The 17,812-nt window shown below is 43.7% G+C and overlaps 1 protein-coding gene across 1 annotated transcript; it reads left to right on the top strand.

Moving 5' to 3' along the window:
• The first annotated feature begins 9,714 nt into the window (after positions 1-9,714).
• On the top strand, positions 9,715-14,779 carry LOC147462115 (pentatricopeptide repeat-containing protein At1g15510, chloroplastic-like). The gene has a single exon (XM_086509547.1). It carries the CDS (start codon positions 10,146-10,148, stop codon positions 12,030-12,032), a length of 1,887 nt encoding a protein of 628 aa, XP_086365673.1. The 5' UTR covers positions 9,715-10,145; the 3' UTR covers positions 12,033-14,779.
• The last annotated feature ends 3,033 nt before the right edge of the window (positions 14,780-17,812 follow it).

Here is a 17,812-nt window from a genome sequence, read left to right as displayed (position 1 = left end):
CCACTAAGAAGAACCCGTATCCTCTTCCATTCATCGATCCGATCTTGGATTCAGTGGCAGGTTATGAGAGGTACAATGTGTGTGATGGTTTTTCAGGCTATTTTCAATTGAAGATTGCTCTTAAAGACCGCACAAAGACCACTTTTATTACGCCATGGGGCTGCTATTGCTACACAGTATTGCCATTTGGGTTTCAAATGGACCTTCCTTCTATCAAGAGAGAGAGAATTGGGTGTTGGAACCATTCATTGGTAGTTGTGTTAAAGCTTTTATGGATGACTTTTGTGTTTATAGCAGTAGGGCTGAACACCATGAGAAGCTGCAGATGGTATTGGCTCGATATGATGAATGTGGAGGACAACTAAATCCAAAGAAATGTCATCTAGCACAGCCAAGGGTGAAGTTATTGGGCCACATGGTGTCAGAAAATGGCATTGAGGCGATCCAGACAAGGTTAAGTCTATTATTCTTCTTCCATCACCTACGAGTACGAAGCAATTGGCAACCTTTATACACAAAGTGAAGTACATGGCAAGGTTTATTCCATTGTCTTCTCAGATTCTTTATCCATTACAACAAGTGGCAAAGCATGATCCATTGCGATGGGATGACAAGTGTGAAGAAGTGTTTCAAGAGGTGAAAGAGGTGTTAGGGGGGTTGTCAGCCATGCAGGCTCCTGATTGGGAGAAAGTGTTTTATGTAAATCCATCAGTAGGGGATGATGCCATTGGAGCCATGCTATTGCAAAATGGGAAGGGCAACCATTATATGAGGCCAATGTATTGTGCAAGCCGAGTGAAGTTGGTAGCGGAGAGAAAGTTCTCGGAAGTAGAGCTAGTGATGGCCAGTGTAATATTTGCTTGTCGACGATTTCGTCATTACTTGCTACCACGTCCTTTTGTTTTCTTGACAAGTTATGCCTTTTTGCCACAGTTAATTAATGGTACTAACATGTCAAATGTGGTGAAGAAAAGGGTAATTGAGATGCAAGAGTTTGAGTTCTCTTTTCTAGTGGAAGATAGTACAAGGGCTACCCTAGCTGATTTGTTGACCTACAAGGAGAATCCCCTTATTGTTAAGGAAGAGGTGGTGAGAAAGGTAGTTGAAGAAGTGCCACAGATGAGCAATGCACATGTGTTGTTATTTGATGGTTCATACAGAAAGAGCCATGATGCAGCTTCAGGGGGTATAGCACTTTATGATCCAGAGGGGAAGCTAGTATGCAAGAGAGGGTTCAAATTGGATGCTCATAGTAACAATGAGGCTGAATATGCTACTCTGGAAGCCGGATTACACATTTGTTTGAAGCATGGGGTTCGAAGGTTGAGCATAAAAGGTGATCCCTTGTTAGTGGTGAAGCAAGTGCTGGGTGTGTGGAAGAGCAAGAACAGCTCATTGAAGGAAATGTGTTTCATAATTAAAGGCCTGTTAGACACATTGAGCCTGTTAAAAAAGTTTGAAGCATGGAGCATTAGACACATTGAACGTGCTCTAAATGGGGAGGCACATGAAGCAGCTCAAGGCATGATTGGGGAGCTATTTGTGTTGAGGACCAACTTACCTCTTTACCATGGTCGGGAAAGTTTGGTTCAAGAAGAGGAGTTTTTGCTAACAGGAATCATTCCAAAGGAGATTCAGAAGTCTAAGAAGTATGGCTTTGTGCGTAGAGCATACAGGTACAAATTGATTGGTGATGTCTTATACATGAAAGGGGCTGATCTCGTGTTGAGACGTGTACCTTGGCGGGAGGAGCTTTACAGAGTGTTGGAAGAGAATCATGAAGGCGCATGTGGTGGCCATTTTTCTCTAAAGATCACCTTGCATAAGATTTTGCAAGAGGGGTATGTATGGCCTAGTTTGCACAAGGATGTTCACCATTGGTGTAGGTCTTGCAATAGGTGTCAAGCATTTGGGAAGAGAGTGTTGAAGCCAGAGCTACGAAAAACCATTATGGCGTTTGATGTGTTTGAAAAGTGGGGGATTGATGCAATAGGCCTGTTACCTATCACAAGTAGGGGCAAAAGCTATATCTTGACGGCAGTGGACTATCTCTCTAGATGGGCAGAGGCTATAGCAGTAAAACAGATCACTGCAAAGGATGTGGCAAAATTTGTGTATGATGAAATATGTTTCAAGTTTGGGGTGCCATTAGAGCTACTTTCAGATAAGGGGCCAGGATTTTGAGCTAAACTGCTAGACTTCTTATGCACAAAGATGAAGATTAGGCACCAGCATACCACTCCTTATTACCCGCAGTGTAATGGCTTAAATGAAAGATTCAATGGTGAGTTGGTACAAATTCTTTCTAAAGTGACAGAGCACCAAGGAAAGAATTGGGATTTGGAATTGCCTAGTGCATTATGGACTTACCGTACTTCGGTGAAGACAGGTACAGGGTTTACTCCATTTCATTTGGTGTATGGAAAGGAAGCACTATTGCCTGTGGAGGTAGAGTTGCCTGTGGTCAAGATGTTAGAGAAGTTGCTTGGGCCGCCTAGTGATGCATTCAAAGAGAGGCTCTTGCAGTACAAGAGGTCCAGTTGGATAGGATGAGCGCATTGGAGCATTATGGGCAGATGCACGATAAGGCTTTGGCAAAGATAAATGAAAAGGTCAAAAGTAAGGGTATCAAGAAACATGACTTGGTTTTGTACTACAACAGTAAGCTGGATAACACCTTCCAAAAGAAGTTTCAAATTAAGTGGGAAGGCCCTTTCAAGGTAGTGGAGTGTTTCCTGAATGGTACATATCAGTTGGCTAACCTGGATGGGTTTCTACATAAGTCAAGGGTAAATGGATTGCGTCTTAAATTGTATCATGCCAGGTTGATGATGGTCGAGCAGGATGAGATGTATGTGGATCAAGGAGTGTTGGTGAGGGATGAGGAGACCTGTGATGCGGCGAGTCTCATATCTCTTTTTGCTGTTGCTCATCATGAATGATCTAGCAGGCTAGGGGATGGGCAAATTATGTCAGGAGTTTTTTGGAGCAAGGGATTGCGCATATGTACAAACACATGCATGGTGCATCGAATAAAGGATTGCCCAATTTCCATAGCCAGGTGGTTACGTGGGGCCCACATGTGTACAGGTAGGACAACATGTACATAGTGCATCGATTTTCACTATCACCAGTACCAGTATGTTTTTTCTACAATAATGAGGAGTTTATAGCGCGTAAAACTTCTCGAGGAAGCTATCCGCGGGCTGACGACATGAGGTAAGCAGGTGCGTCAGATGGCATCTAGTGGCGTCAGGAGGGCGAACGGGGTCAATATTTGCATGTGGATGAATACGGACACAAAGTGGTGTTTTCTTGTGAGAGTTATGCAGAAAGGTCATCATTAGGACCACTTTTTGGGTCCACTTCACGTGGTTGCGAGACACATTATTGAAAAGAAATGAGTGCCAGGTGTGCGCATGGATGCAGCAGGGTGACAACTATGCACTGCGAGGTCAATTTTTGGCCTGTTCGGGGTCCGTTTGAGGTCATCTAAAAGGCCAAGGGTGCCCAACTAATAAAGCTAAGTGTGGGAACTGAGAAAACGGAGAGAAGACCAGAAAAAACGTGGAGAAGAGAGGAGGAGCAGCTGCAACTGTGTTTTTGCTCATTTTGGAGCCTATTTTGGCCGTAAACTGCTCATCCGAGGTCGGATTTGAGCACTTTGACATTGTAGACTGGGGTTTTGGGCCGTTCCGGACGCGATGGCGCTGTCCATTTTGCCAAATTCCTCACTCTTTTCCTGCTGTTTTTTGCTGTGTAAGTTTCTCCTATGAGCGAAGCTTCTGCTCCAGTTTGTGATTGTATCTGGCATATTTTACCCATATTGTGTGAGCTGCTTGCCTCATTGGTGTTGGCCCAAGCTCAATTGTATCTAAACATCAGAAATTATCCTCTTTTGAGCTGAGTTTTTGAGTGTGTGTGTGTGTGTGCGTATCTGTGTGTGTGTGTGTGTGTGTGTGTGGAGTGGGCAAGTGGATAGTCTCTCTCCTCTCACTCCAGAGGTGTGTTCCCTGTCTCGGCCAGGTGTGTTGTCTAAGCCGAGTGGTGCCCCATAGTGTGTGTGTGTGTATCTTCCCAAGAGTGTGTGTCGGGTCGTTATAGAGGCGATGTGTGTGTTTTCATCCCGCTCACAACGACTATGATTTCAAGAGAGAGGTAATGCTATAAAAACTAATATCTAATACTCCCAAATGATTTTCTCATGTTAAATTGGTCATTTAATATGGGGAAGCACCAGGGGAGTAAAAGCTAGAATATTGGTAAGGCTGCCAAACCGGTCTTTGTCAGGGATCCAAAGGAGGTAAAATAGGGATCCAAAGGGGGTGGTCAGTCTGCAAAAGAGAAATGTGCTTCAATGGGGATTAAAAGACCTAAGGTTCAACTCCATTAAGGCTTCCATAGGCTAAGGTTCCAAAAATTAACTCATTTATCCAATGGCCAAAGCAAGGGGAAAATTGGATAGTCATGGGAAGACCAAAAAGTATTCCCACATCCCTAGGAAGGAGGGGGCAAGCCCTTTTAGTAGGGGATGAGAGAGAAACACACACACACACACACACACACTCCAAGGCTCCCCCTTTACACAAAGGGAATACTGGACACATGTCAGGCTCCTAGGCCAGTTGCCCCCAATCTCCCCTCAAATCCTATTGGATGGCCATAGAGGTGGGCCAATGAGAATTAGGCTAGAGTAAAGTTAGTCTAATCAATTTAAAAATGTTTGATAAAAGAACCAATAGAAATTAATCTCCCTAGAAGACTATTGGACAGTCTACCAAGGGGTCCAATGAGCATTCAACAACCCAATGGCTTGCCTGATTCCTATTGGCCAGAATACTAAGAGGTCCAATGAGAATTTAACTGAATTATTTAATTACCTAAAGCTCTCACAAAAGGGGAAAGCGGGACACTTGTCAAAAGCTTATCAACTATGCTTCTAATTGTGATTGGCTAAGCTTTACAGTAGCCAATGGGAGGCCGGCATGATCAAATAGCAAGAGGGGTCGACCAAGATGGGAGAGAGGGCTGCATTTTACTCTAGCACATTGCCACATACACACACAACTCATGTGTGCAAGAAGAACTCCATCTCCTTCTCCAAGCATCGAGAAGTAGAGGCCTACACCAATAACTCTTGGCTATGGAATGCAAATCCAACCAAGAGCCAAGCTTCAATGGCATGCTCATCTCCTCTACCATGCTAATTACTAAGCTAAGCTATGCTATTAGAGTGATTATGTGAGGAGAATACTTCTTCTCGTAAGATACCTCTTTTTCCTCTCAATCTATCATCATTGCCTGCTAGCTCTCACTATTTTTGAAGGCGTGTGAGGTCTTGGGATTGAGGCTAGGGACACTAGGTGTGTTTTTCAAGAATAATTTGGTGCATGAAGCTTCCATCTTCATTGAACCAACGAGTTTTTTCAAGAAACACAAGAATTGTATTGTACAAAAGTCTCCTTTGATGGGATAAGCTATAATACAAAGCCTTTATTGAGGGGGGACCACCGGCTCAATGTAAATCTAATCCTCCTGTTGTCAATTGTTCTATTTCTCTCTCTTTTCAAGTATTGTCAATGCCAAATTAGCTAGGTGTAAATTGCTATGTTGCTTTCTTAAATTAAGTACCCTCTCTATGCTCATTAGGAACTTATTCTTAATGAAATGCTCACTATGTTATCAATCTCCGCTACACAACAAGTTACTAGTGCATTAAATGTTATAACTAGATGTAAAAATGGGGCCTCCAATTTTGGCACCCAAAACTCAAATAATAAATTAAATACCAAACTCCACAAGAAGCGGTGCACATTGGAGTTTAGGGCTATGATTTTAGGCCATTCACTTGCAAGATTCTTTGGTCTTCTCTCTTAGACTATGCTAAATCATGTTGTGTACCCTCTAAATATGTCTACATCTCTTACAATCTCTTACACTTTGTATTTGTCAAATCTATTCTCTTTGTGTGTGTGTGTGTGTGTGTGTTGTCTAGTTTAGATGTGGGTGTACTTGGATTTGGGAGAGAAGGTGACAAGTTGATGGTGATGTTTGTGAGGAATTGTTGAATTGTCCAAGCAACCGATCTCTCGTTCTCCCAACATATGTAGCAAGGATAACAACAAATGGATAAGCCGAATGATTGCAGATAACGACATATTAGTGTGTTGTTACCAAATTTGATTCATTCACCAGATTTTAGCAACATTCACCCCTTGTTTTGGCTAGAGAGCAATGATCTGCACCCAATAAGCCTTTAAAAAAATGCTTCAATTCAAGGAAATTACTTATTGGAATAGAAAATGGGCAAACTAATTGCTGATTTGGACAATGTATCTCTCTCTCTCTCTCTCTCTCTCTCTCTCTCTCACACACACACACACACACACACACACACACACACACACACACACACACACACACACACACACACACACACACACAATGTGGTACTTAATGAAGTTTATGGATTTTCTTTTTAACTTCACCTCCACACCATGGGACTAGGCCCGTCTCTAATACTTGCAAGTAGGTTTTTTCCTAAGTAGTTTAGTACCCTACTACCAATACTTGTCGTGAAGGCGCAGGGGCTTTCTCTCTGCAACCATAGGCGGCCTCACTGTCACGTAATGGAGTCGGTACGATCTGCAGGCCGCCTTCCTCCTCTATATAAAGAGGTGAGGGTGCTTCTCTGGCCCTCACTTAGCTTTGTTTGGTTGTTGCTTTGCCAAGAAAGATTTGCGTTGTGTTTTGACATTGAAGCATGGAGCTCACGACTACTGACACACAGGTCGGCCTCCTTGCCCATGTGTATTTCCTTGCAAGTTTTATATTAAGCATTGTTTACTTTGAAATAACTGCTATAGAGGGTGTTTTATATTAAGCATGATGCTCTTGCTCTAAAAACTTGTTGTGATACTCCATGGTGGGAAGCATATATGGCTAATCATGCTATGTAATGACTATGGTAAGTTGCGGGCACTATAAAAGATACATGTGTTATTCGTATTTACTGGTTACTTAATGCATGAGGTTTTTCACTGGCCTTTTTTGATGAGGGCTCTTTTCTGCCACTCTGCTGAACCTGACTCTATTTGTTGAGGGTAACTATGCATACTGTGGTGGCCTAATGGGCTTCAACATACTACTTGGGTTAACTAATATTGTTGCTGTTTTTGCTACTGGTCGTAAAAACTGTCTTTCTCTGTCAATCGGGTATGGATTACCAACTGCTGGGCTGCTTGATAAAATCATGTCATCAATTGGTTTGAGTATGTGACTACTCTACTTTAGCAATGGGTTGTCCTCTGGGGATTGCCGCTGCGATACCTTGCTTGACGAAAAGTTCTCGATGGTAATCTAATACAGTAAAGGGCCTACCGATGACCTGTTAGTACATAGATTTTGTAATCTTGCTCGGCATATATAATTACTTAAGGGGTCGGAGTTTTCTATTTTACTTTGCTCTCGCTCTTGGTATGTTTTGAGCCCGGTTGCACCATTCGGTTATTCTTACTACCTAATGGATTAGGATAAGCTATACATTGCATTGCCTAAATATACATAGACTGTTGGCTAGCTGTGTTGTTCTCTGTCCAGCTGCCCTATAGTTCGTTTTTTTTAAAAATGTTGGGCCGTTTACCATGGCCGCACTAAGGACTATATTGTATTCGGTTTGGATATATTTACTTGGGCTAATGGTGCTCCTCTCATAAACTTTGAGTACTAAGGTAAGTATAGACATGGTAAATTACATGACATATGGGGTATATTTTTTTCAGTGAAAGAAAAAAGATGGTTTAGTGGTAATGGTTTTTTCAGAGATCATTCTACCGTAATGGACTTCTGGCTGGTTTTTTTTTACTAAAGTTTGAGAACTTGGAAAAAGTTTGAAAAAAACTTCTCATTTTTTTTACACTTGATGGGTTTTTAGGAACTAAATAACTTCAAAATGATGGCGGATTCAGACACTTGGATTAAAAGGGGTGATTGCCTTCTAATCAAAATGATATTCTTTAAAAACTCTAGTGTTTTTTTAAAAATAGGGGATAATAATTAACATTTTTTCTAAAAATCTATGGACTTAGCTTGGTAAGGTTTTTTTTAAAAAGCTTGTAAGATGGACATGGATAACAACTTGTATGGTCCATTGATACCTGTAAAACACATCCAAGGCTAATTGAATTGTTGTTTTGTTTGGATGGATGCAGGTAAGGACTCTATCTTATCTTGGAAGGGTTTTTTTAGCTTTGGCAAGTTGTCCTACATTGGATTACACTTTCACTTAATGCTTGGGAAGTTCTTCTGTTACTTTGTATAACTAGAATGAGGCTTCATTCTTACAAACATTGTACAAAATAATTCTAAGACTGAATTGTTTTTGTACTTATCATTGCATTTCTTCCAAAGCCAGTTGTCTTTTGAATTTAAAAGTTCAATTATGTCATATTATTCATGGTAAAACAGCTACCTACACACACACACACACACACACACACACACACACACACACACACACACACACACACACACACACACACACACACACACACACAAACACAGACAATCTGTAAAATGACTGAGAGAGAGAATATACCGCGGTAGGTAGAGAGTGATGAAGAGAAATCTTTGTACTTGTGAAAGTAGACACCCAATCGAAGCTCTTGCGCTCAATGCTCGCTTGTGGAGATGGAGATGGTAGTGGGCAATGGTGGTGTCCATGTAGTATTCATCAGTTTCCCTTTCCCTCTTCGCTTGCAGGCCACTAAAATTGTTGTTGCCAACCTCTCAACTACCCACGATACCCGGTTCTCTCTTCATGCGCTACATTTTTTTTTTTTTGGGCTCATCTTTGAAGGGGTTAGTCGGTCCCCCGCATGTGCTGTAAGCACCACGTGGGACGACACAGCTTAGCTTTTGTGGCACATTTAACCTCTTCGTGAGACGAGCCTCTAAATAGAAGGCCGGCTTCTGCAATGCCTGTATGGCTTCCCTCGTCACTATATGGCACATCGATGTGGCTTAGAGGCGATCTTGGGCCCAAATTTGGGGGGGCGAAGCGGCTCTGGGTCATCGGATCATTTAGTGAACTAGGGATGAACTAGGGCGGGGTAAACTAGGGTGTGGTTGTGTGCCATGCCCACATGGACAGCGACTTGTGCTAGCATGATGGTAGGGCTTTCGTGTGGCTACCGAGAGGTCTCGGGTTCGACCCACACCTTGTGAGGCGGGTGAACTCGGGGTGCCATTTTTGTCCCTAGTTCACCCTGGCTGACCCCGTGTGAGTGACGAGGGAAGCCATACCTCGTCGCCATACCTCGTCACTATCTCACACGTGGTTAGCCAGGGGGGATCTAGGGCCCAAATTGAGGGGCGTTGAGCGGCTTTGATCTTAGCCATCCGATCGCTTGGTGAACTAGCGGGTGAACTCGGGGACAAAAATGGCACCCCAGTTCACCCTTAGTTCACTCGCCTTGCAGGGTGTGGCTGGAACTCGAGAGCTCCCGATAGCCACACAAAAGCCATACCATCACGCTAACGCATGTCGCTGTCCATGTGGGCATGGCACACAACCACACCCTAGTTTACCCCGCCCTAGTTCACTGAATGATCCGACGGTCCAGATTAAAGCCTCTTCGCCCCCTTCCCCCCCCCCCCCCCCCCCCCTCCGACCAATTTGGGCCCTCTGTTTGAGCCACACCCCACTATGGCTCAAACGGGGGCCCTCCATACTGGCCTTTAGCGGGCCTGCCCTCTAAACGGTTCGAGCAGAAATGTGCTCGGGTGACGGTGAGATTTGAACGCAGGAGCTGCTGGTTCGAGTTCTTGTTGGAGAGAGTCGAGGCTTTCTTCTTCCACGCCTTGATGGGTCGACAGAAGAGATGACAGAATGGATCACGATTTGGACCGGCACTTGCAGAGTATCCCTACAGGAGACTCCATGTCCAGAAGCAGGAGAGTTTTGAACAATGTGGATGCCTCTCCCTTAAGAGGAAGCGCTTGCATCCATTGAGAAGGCCTGTAACTCATCATCATCCTCACCACCACCACCACCACCACAGTTCATCGTATACAACATTTCCAATATATTACACAGGTGTCGGAAAGCAAAGAATCCTTCTTACGTCACACGTGTAAATGCATGCATGCAAGAAATTGGCCTAGATTCTCATCAGGTATTAGGCAATCAGCTTGTCTCATTGCTGGTGGATTCAGGTAACATTCACAATGCTCACGAGGTTTTCAACAAGCTGCCTTACCAGAGTGAGTGCTTGTGGGCATCGCTCATGAATGGGTATGTCAAGCATGGAAAGCCACAGCAGGCTTTAAGTCTGTATAGTAAAATATTGGAGGTTTCTATACAGCCCTCTAAATACACGTTTGTGTCTCTATTGAAGGCGTGTCTGAAACTAAAAGATGTTGAGTGTGGACACCGCCTCCATGTGGATATCTCAAAACGGGGGCTGGAGAGTGATCTCTTTGTGGGTAGTGCCTTGGTGGACATGTTTGCCAAGTTTGACTTGATGCAGAAAGCACAGGAAGTGTTCGACAAGCTTGCAAATAAAGATGCCATGCCATGGAATGCAATGATCAGTGCTTACTCTAGGCAAGGGCATTGCAGGGAAGCGCTAGATTATTATGAGCGTATGCAATCAGAGGGAGTTACTGCAAATGTTGTCACATTTGTTTGTGTCTTGAAGGCGTGTAGTGGCATGGCAGCCAGTGATGATGGCAGGGAAATACATGTTGAAGTTTCTCGGAGAGGTTTCGATAAAGGCCTTGTTGTGGGAAACACATTGATTGACATGTATGGGAAGTGTGGGTTGCCCATGAAGGCTCAAGATGTATTTGACAAACTTCCGGTTCGAGATGTCATTTCATGGACTGCGCTCATTTCGGGATATGTGAGGCATGGCTGTGGTATTGCAGCACTCAATTGTTTTAAGCAGATGAAATTGCAGGGTTTTTCTCCTGATGTTGTTACCCTTGTTTGTAGCTTGAAAGCTTGTGGTATGACAAAATCAGTGAAAGTGGGGGAAGACATACATGCTGAGATTGCCCGAGATGGATTATTAGAGAAGAATCCTCTTGTTGGCAATGCGCTGGTAGATATGTACGCAAAATGTGGGCTGCTAGAAAAAGCACAGGAAGTGTTTGCAAAGCTCAGGGTCCGGGATGCAACCTCATGGAATGCACTAATTGCAGGCTATTGTAAACAAGGCTTTGGTCATGAAACACTGGCCTCTTTTGAGCAAATGCGTTCTGCAGGTGTCTCTCCTGATGCTGTCACTCTCTCCTGCATCCTAAAAGCTCTTGGCAACCTTGGTGCCATAGACTATGTCAGCGAAGTTCATGCAGCAGTCTCCAAAGGAGGCCTGCTGAAAACAGATCTGGTTGTCGGCAATGGGCTGGTTGACATGTATGCCAAGTGTGGCTTACTCCTTAATGCTCAGGATACATTTGACAATCTACTTCGTCGAGATGTGGTCTCTTGGAATTCTCTTCTAGCAGGCTATGCTCAGCTGGGAGAAAGTGCAACTGTTTTTTGTGTCTTCTATAGAATGTTGACAGAAAAAGAAAGGCCAAATGAGGCTACGTTTGGAAGCATTCTTAATGCATGTACTCACTCGGGGTTAGTGATGAAGGGCCAAACTTATTTTCGTGCTATGCTACAAAACTTTGGAATTACCCCAACTGTGGAGCTTCATACTTGTGTGATTGATCTACTTGGTCGAGCTGGCCAACTAGAAAGGGCAGTTATGATGGCCGAGCGAATGCCTGTGCATCCCACTCTTGTTGTGTGGAATACTGTGCTGGGAGCTTGTCGAAAATGGGGCAATATTGAGCTTGCAAAGCCAGCCTTTTACCATGCATTGGCATTAGAATCGAGAGATGCTGCGGCTTATGTGTGCATGTATAATATATATGCTGATACTAATATGTCAGAGGAGGCAAGGAGCATTGAAGTACTGGGATTGATGAACCAAGCATGGGACTCTTCAGAGAGGATTCGCTCGATTGAAAGTGGCTGAAAATCACAACTTGAACTACTTGTCTGAGCTGCATGGAATGCCTCAAAGCAGGCGTTGGTTGAACTACTTGGCAGGCTTGTGCATGAAAGGGATTGCCCAAGAGGGTGACAACAGAGTCAGACTGGTCGTAGGAGGGGACGGTCCTCACAGCCACAGCAGACCCAGCAGAGTTCGCACAGCAGCAGGACCCTGTGCGATAGCATGATAGAGATCAGATAGGTCAGACTCAGCAACAGAGTGCTCAGCAGCATCACAGTGTTGATCAGACACAGAGACAAAGACAGGCAGGGGCAGGCACAGTCTATCCTTGTTTGCAGACGGGTATTCAGACAGATGTTAGATGAGGCCAAGAAGCCCCCAGACAGACCTCCTGAGGAGAGGCTACCAGATCAGGATCGAGAGGATGTTCGAAAGCTGCTGGACAGACACATGGAGCATGAGGATCAGCAGTTGGAGGTAGGTTTCTTATGTCAAATTTTTGTAGCTTCTGCAATTGATGTGTTCTAATTTCGAACTTGGGATGTAAGATCTTAGCTGGGACCAGACAAACAAGTACTCAAGATTTTCGTCATGAGCTCTTCAGCATAAGAGAACACCACCAAGACAATAGAAACAAAGCATCTGCCTGCTGCAGACAATGGCATTGCGTTTCATTTGGAATTGAGCCATACATATTGACCTGTTGCTCAGAGATTAGAGAGGTGCAAAGAAAACTTGGCTCCACTTAAAAAGGACCTAGTCACATGTCGCTTATGATACCTAAAGGGGAGATGTGCGAGGTGATACTTTGCCTAAGGGATCTTACACCACAAAAATGGATAAAACAAAAAAGACCTTGGGAAGAGGGCATAGGCGTAAACTTTCTATAGGGCAGCGTTCAGACTGCACGGAAGGATGGGGTGTACGGCACTGGTAGTAGCATCACACAGTTGGTCAAAAAGTTTAGGAAAGAGTTCCGTTCCACTGGTGATGGCTGCCGGCCTTCCCCCCTTGAACAAGAGATGTGTGTCGGCACATCTCTCAGCGCGAAAAGCGCTCAGCGCTGAAGCAGCCGAGTTGCAAAGGACAAATTGGAGAAGAAGAGAGCTGCTAAGAGCACGGCTCAAGGGAGAGAACCAAAAAGGACACTATGACAAAGATAAAGAAAGCAGCAGCTCTGAAGAGGAAGAAAAAGAAGAGGAGGAAAGTGAAGATCAAACACATCGTAACGATGTATCGCCTCTCTCTCCACCAGAGATTCATGAAACAACACCATTGGTCAAGCCAATACCTCCCACAAATGCAGAGAATCCCAAGGAGAAGATACAACCTGCTAAAAGAGCAACTACTTAAGAGCCTAGCATAGTCCCATTGAAAGAGGATAAAAGTTAGCAATCTGCTAGAGACAACTTTTGATAAACCTTCCACCTCTCAGCCACCTACCAAGGATCCTCTTGAAGAAGAGGAAATGCTCAAAAGGCATCTCTCGGAAATGGCTCCTAAAGGAAATGCATGTGGATCCAAAGGTAATTGTTAAAGTGGCCCAAGCCCAAGCGATCTTGGAGAGCACCTACAGAGATGTAAATATGATTTGGAGGATCATGTACAGAAGAAATGCAAGCTCTCAAGCAGGAGTTAGAGCAAAGTAAACACTTGAACCAGACATATGAGCTAGAAAGGGAGACAATACAAGCTTGGATTCACAGCCTAGAAGATGCAGTCAAAGGGAAGGAGGAGGCTGCAAAGTAGCAGCAAAGGCGGAATTGACCACAGCCCAACAACAAGGTGAGATGATGAAAGTTGCACTAAATTTGGTAATTGAGGAATTGGCATTCTACAAACAGAGAGTTTAGGAGTTTGGAAGATCCACTGGCTGCACTCTCATCAACATGAGTTGAAGCCATGGCAAAGCTTAAAGTAGACTATGACAAAGCACCAACAAGACTGCATTGGAGAAGCTCCTAAGAGGGACTCAGTAATCCGGTAAAGATATTTATAGATTTCAAGAAGACAATGACATATATGAAGATTGAAAGTAAAATCTGAATAAAAGTTTGGATGAGGCCTTGTCATGGCCAGAACTTGCCTCTGATAGGTCAATCATTGGCGGAAGAGTTGACATAGAAACGAAGCAGCAAAAGAATACCATCTACTTGAGCTGCAACACTTTCAATGCTAGACCTCTCAATGGAAACTCCAGACATGTAGCAATACATGGATGAAGTTGATAAAAATAACATGGCATATGAACAGATGGCATCCTATTCAACTTTGGCACCATTGAAGCCCAAATTTGCAGAGAGAGACTATCATATGCGAACCTTGCCATGTCCGCTCATAAAAGTGAAGCTCTAGAAGTGGTTGACATATTTAAAAACCAACTCCTGCTGTGAGTATGATGCAAAAGATTTGGAAGGGTGGACACTATAACAAATTGAAGAGCAGCAACAAAGATGGAGGAAAAGATTATTTAGAAGGAGGTTAAAGGCTAGGATTCAATGCTCATATTCTCATATTCTCCTATTCAGTTTTGCAGGCTGATCTGACTTATTGCCCAATCCTTTGAAGGTGCATTTGGGCTACTTTCTACAATCAAGTGAGAAGAGATCACCCTCAATTGGCCAGTTCTCCTTTCTTGCCAAACCCAACTGAAGGAGAACCCACAGAAAATTTATTGTCAATACCTTGCAATGAATGTCCGTGGTAATCAAGAATGTGCTAGATTTAGCATGTAAAATGGTGAAAAGATTATGGAGATGATTCACCCCTACTTACGCAGACACTAAAAAAATGCAGGCACCTTGGCTCTCATTCTTTGAAGGTACACCTTGGCTCTCATTCCTTGAAGGTAGAAGTGGTGTGTGTGTGGGGATCTATCCTGGGCACTGCCAAAGCAGTCCTCTAGGGCCTCTTTGTGCAAGTTATTTTCCTACCTGCACATTCTTATATCACCCTCAAAGAAGAATGCTAAATAAGCTCTTTCGAGCATGAAGCCAAAGGTTGTATGCCAATCATGAAAGATTTCAGGGCTAGATCTGTCTCTTACACAATCTTGGAAAAGAAGTCACCACTTTAAAGATTTAAAGTTGACAAAAACACATGGTAGATAACCAGTCAACAGGGACTACATACATATTGCAAGAGATTTTGACATATTCCTTAATAAAATCTTGCAACGTACTGATGGCCTTTTCTAGACAATCAAGTTCGTGCACCATTTTTGAGAAAGGTTAGCATATGTAGGCATCATTGACGGGTCAAGGTATCAGTCTTTCCATTGTTGGCCAAACTCTCCATAGAGGTCAAGAAAAGAAGAGGAGCAAATTATTCATGGGTCACTATGGAGTGCACCTCTGCTAGTTCCCTATTTCCCTATATTTTCTAAGGTACAAGGAATATGTAGTCTTTCTTGGAACATAAAGCGCATGCGGGAGATATGGAAGCCTTCTCTAGATACATTTCAGTAGTATTTTGCAGGCAAGGTCTACAGATGGATCGATTCAATCTTATCTATTGATGCTAGCAATATGTCTCTAATACTTGGTGGTGAAGTTTATCAGTTTAGTGGACGATTGTATGTTACCTTCGATGGTTTTGGTACAAAACGTAGGATGTTTAACATTATAGCTAGCACAAGAGCTACGAGACTTGCGGCAGCCTCCGATGAGCAACTACTTGCCGCACATACGTACATGGAAACAACAAAATACACAAGTGCCCCGGGGTAACCAGGCGATTGTAATACACCTGAACATGGAAGAATCTAAGAGCAGAGCAAGATTGCATGGATGACAAGCACAAGAGCTACAAATCATGCGTGGAAATCCAACCAAACCTTGTAAATCCATATCCAAGGGCATGCATACTGTGGAAATCAAACCAAATTAAGACATGAGAAGGTACCAAAAACGGTATTGATGGGATTCATGGCGATCCGGTTCTTGGAAGCGTCATAGAGAGACGCTCACTTTTAGTCAAGGCCGCATAGGAAGTGTTGATGATCTCCACACTATCATGATGCCACATACCTATGCAGGAGTATGTGGTACCTAGGTTGATGTCAATAGCGGGACCTTCATTCGCCATAGTTGACTCTGAGGGGAGCCCAGTTGTCCTTGAAAAAAGGAAATACTCCGAGCTTTCCCCTTTGGCAGGGTCTCATCTCATTTTTACAGGAGTTGTCATGGCGACTTACGGGCTTCCATGGTGGAGCAAAGTCTCAATTGAACCCTATCTTCGCGAGCAGCTCTTGCAGCTATGGGCTGCAAGGAGGCTAGGTCAATCTGAGTCTAGTGTGCAACAACGGTGTGCTGTAGATTTTGTGTTTTTGAGTAGCAAATTGGAGCAACAGGGTGCTTGTCTCTCTCTCAAGGGAGAAGGTTGCAGGTGATTTGGAAGAGAGTTACCAGCGATGCCAAGAAGATCCGGGCTACTATTTCACCCTTGCATCCATGCCATGGCTGTCTGATGGCTCTCCACATGATCTGGCTGCCAACAAGCGGCAACTGGTGCAACATATGAAAGCCTTGTGCTATATATCCTCTGTCGGACATACAAGAAGCCACACTCAATTCAGCCATTGTATGTAAGACACACTCGGTTCTACTGAATGATGCCACTAACGTCTGTGGGATCCCCTTATCGACTGCCTCGATTCTGTTGAATAATACCACAGACATCTGTGGATCCCCTTACTAGTTGTTGTTGGGGTCTATAGGACCCACCCTGCCTCCACCACCTCTGGTACAACCTGTGACATTAGGTTAAATCTCGGTCCATAGGTGGTTGGAAGGAGACGATGAGCGTGGTAGAGCGCTCAAAACCACTACACTTGCCCACCTAATTTGGATAGGTCCACCCACCAAGCATCACCTCTTCGACAACAGCTACATTTTCAAATGAAGACAATTGCTAATGATTGAGATATGTAAACTTTGCAATTTATAAGATGGCTCATGGCAGCAACGTGCTTCACAAGATTCCAGTGGGGCTTTTAAACTAAGAACTAATCACTACAATAAATTCTACACCGTCTATGACATACAATATAAAGTTACCTTTGCTCGTCTTTAAGCTTAATCGATATCCTGTATCTTTTATATTTTTCTTGACTCCTGTTTTGTGTCTGATAGAGAGGACATATATTCACAACAGTGGATGTTTCGACTACACAAGCACAACTTCAACTCGACAACATTGCAAGGACCGTTATCTGTATCCGATTCTCTATGCCTATACGTTTGCTTGGCACAACACATACGGGGCAGGGCACGACTTCCATTTCTTCTAGTTTTTGGAGAGACCACAATGCCAGCTCTCCACCATACTTTTGTATGGCACTTCTACATGACGTGCATGGTATATTTACCGTTTTCACTTTGTGCCTAACTGCAAACAAAATGTTTAACTATTCACATTGCTTTTATGTAGCTCATGGCCCGGACCAAGATGGTTATTTGTGGGGGGAGTGTGCATCGGTGGCTTTATGTTTCTATGTCTTGTAACATGCATATGCGAGAATTTGTGTTGCATTGTGATGTGCCAACCACTAAATACTCCTTATTGGATGAGATTTTTCTGGGAAGCCAACGAGCCAGGATATCAAGAGCTCCAATTTGGAATGATCAAATTGAATGTTCCTTGAAATGTCCGTCGGAATGACCCTTGGAATTTTTTGAACTGACTTGAGTTGTTAGCAGATATGTTGTAATCGCGGACGATTACTTTCTTTCAAGAAGGGGGGATGTCACAAACTGCTGGCGTTTCAAGCCACTGAAGGAGAAAGCTAACCTGTACATCGC

This window comes from Adiantum capillus-veneris, chromosome 3 (assembly GCF_014529385.1).
Source record: "Adiantum capillus-veneris isolate H3 chromosome 3, ASM1452938v2, whole genome shotgun sequence".
NCBI classification, from domain to species: domain Eukaryota; kingdom Viridiplantae; phylum Streptophyta; class Polypodiopsida; order Polypodiales; family Pteridaceae; genus Adiantum; species Adiantum capillus-veneris.
Note: the sequence above shows the minus strand (reverse complement) of the source record. Positions and strands in the feature narration are given on the sequence as shown.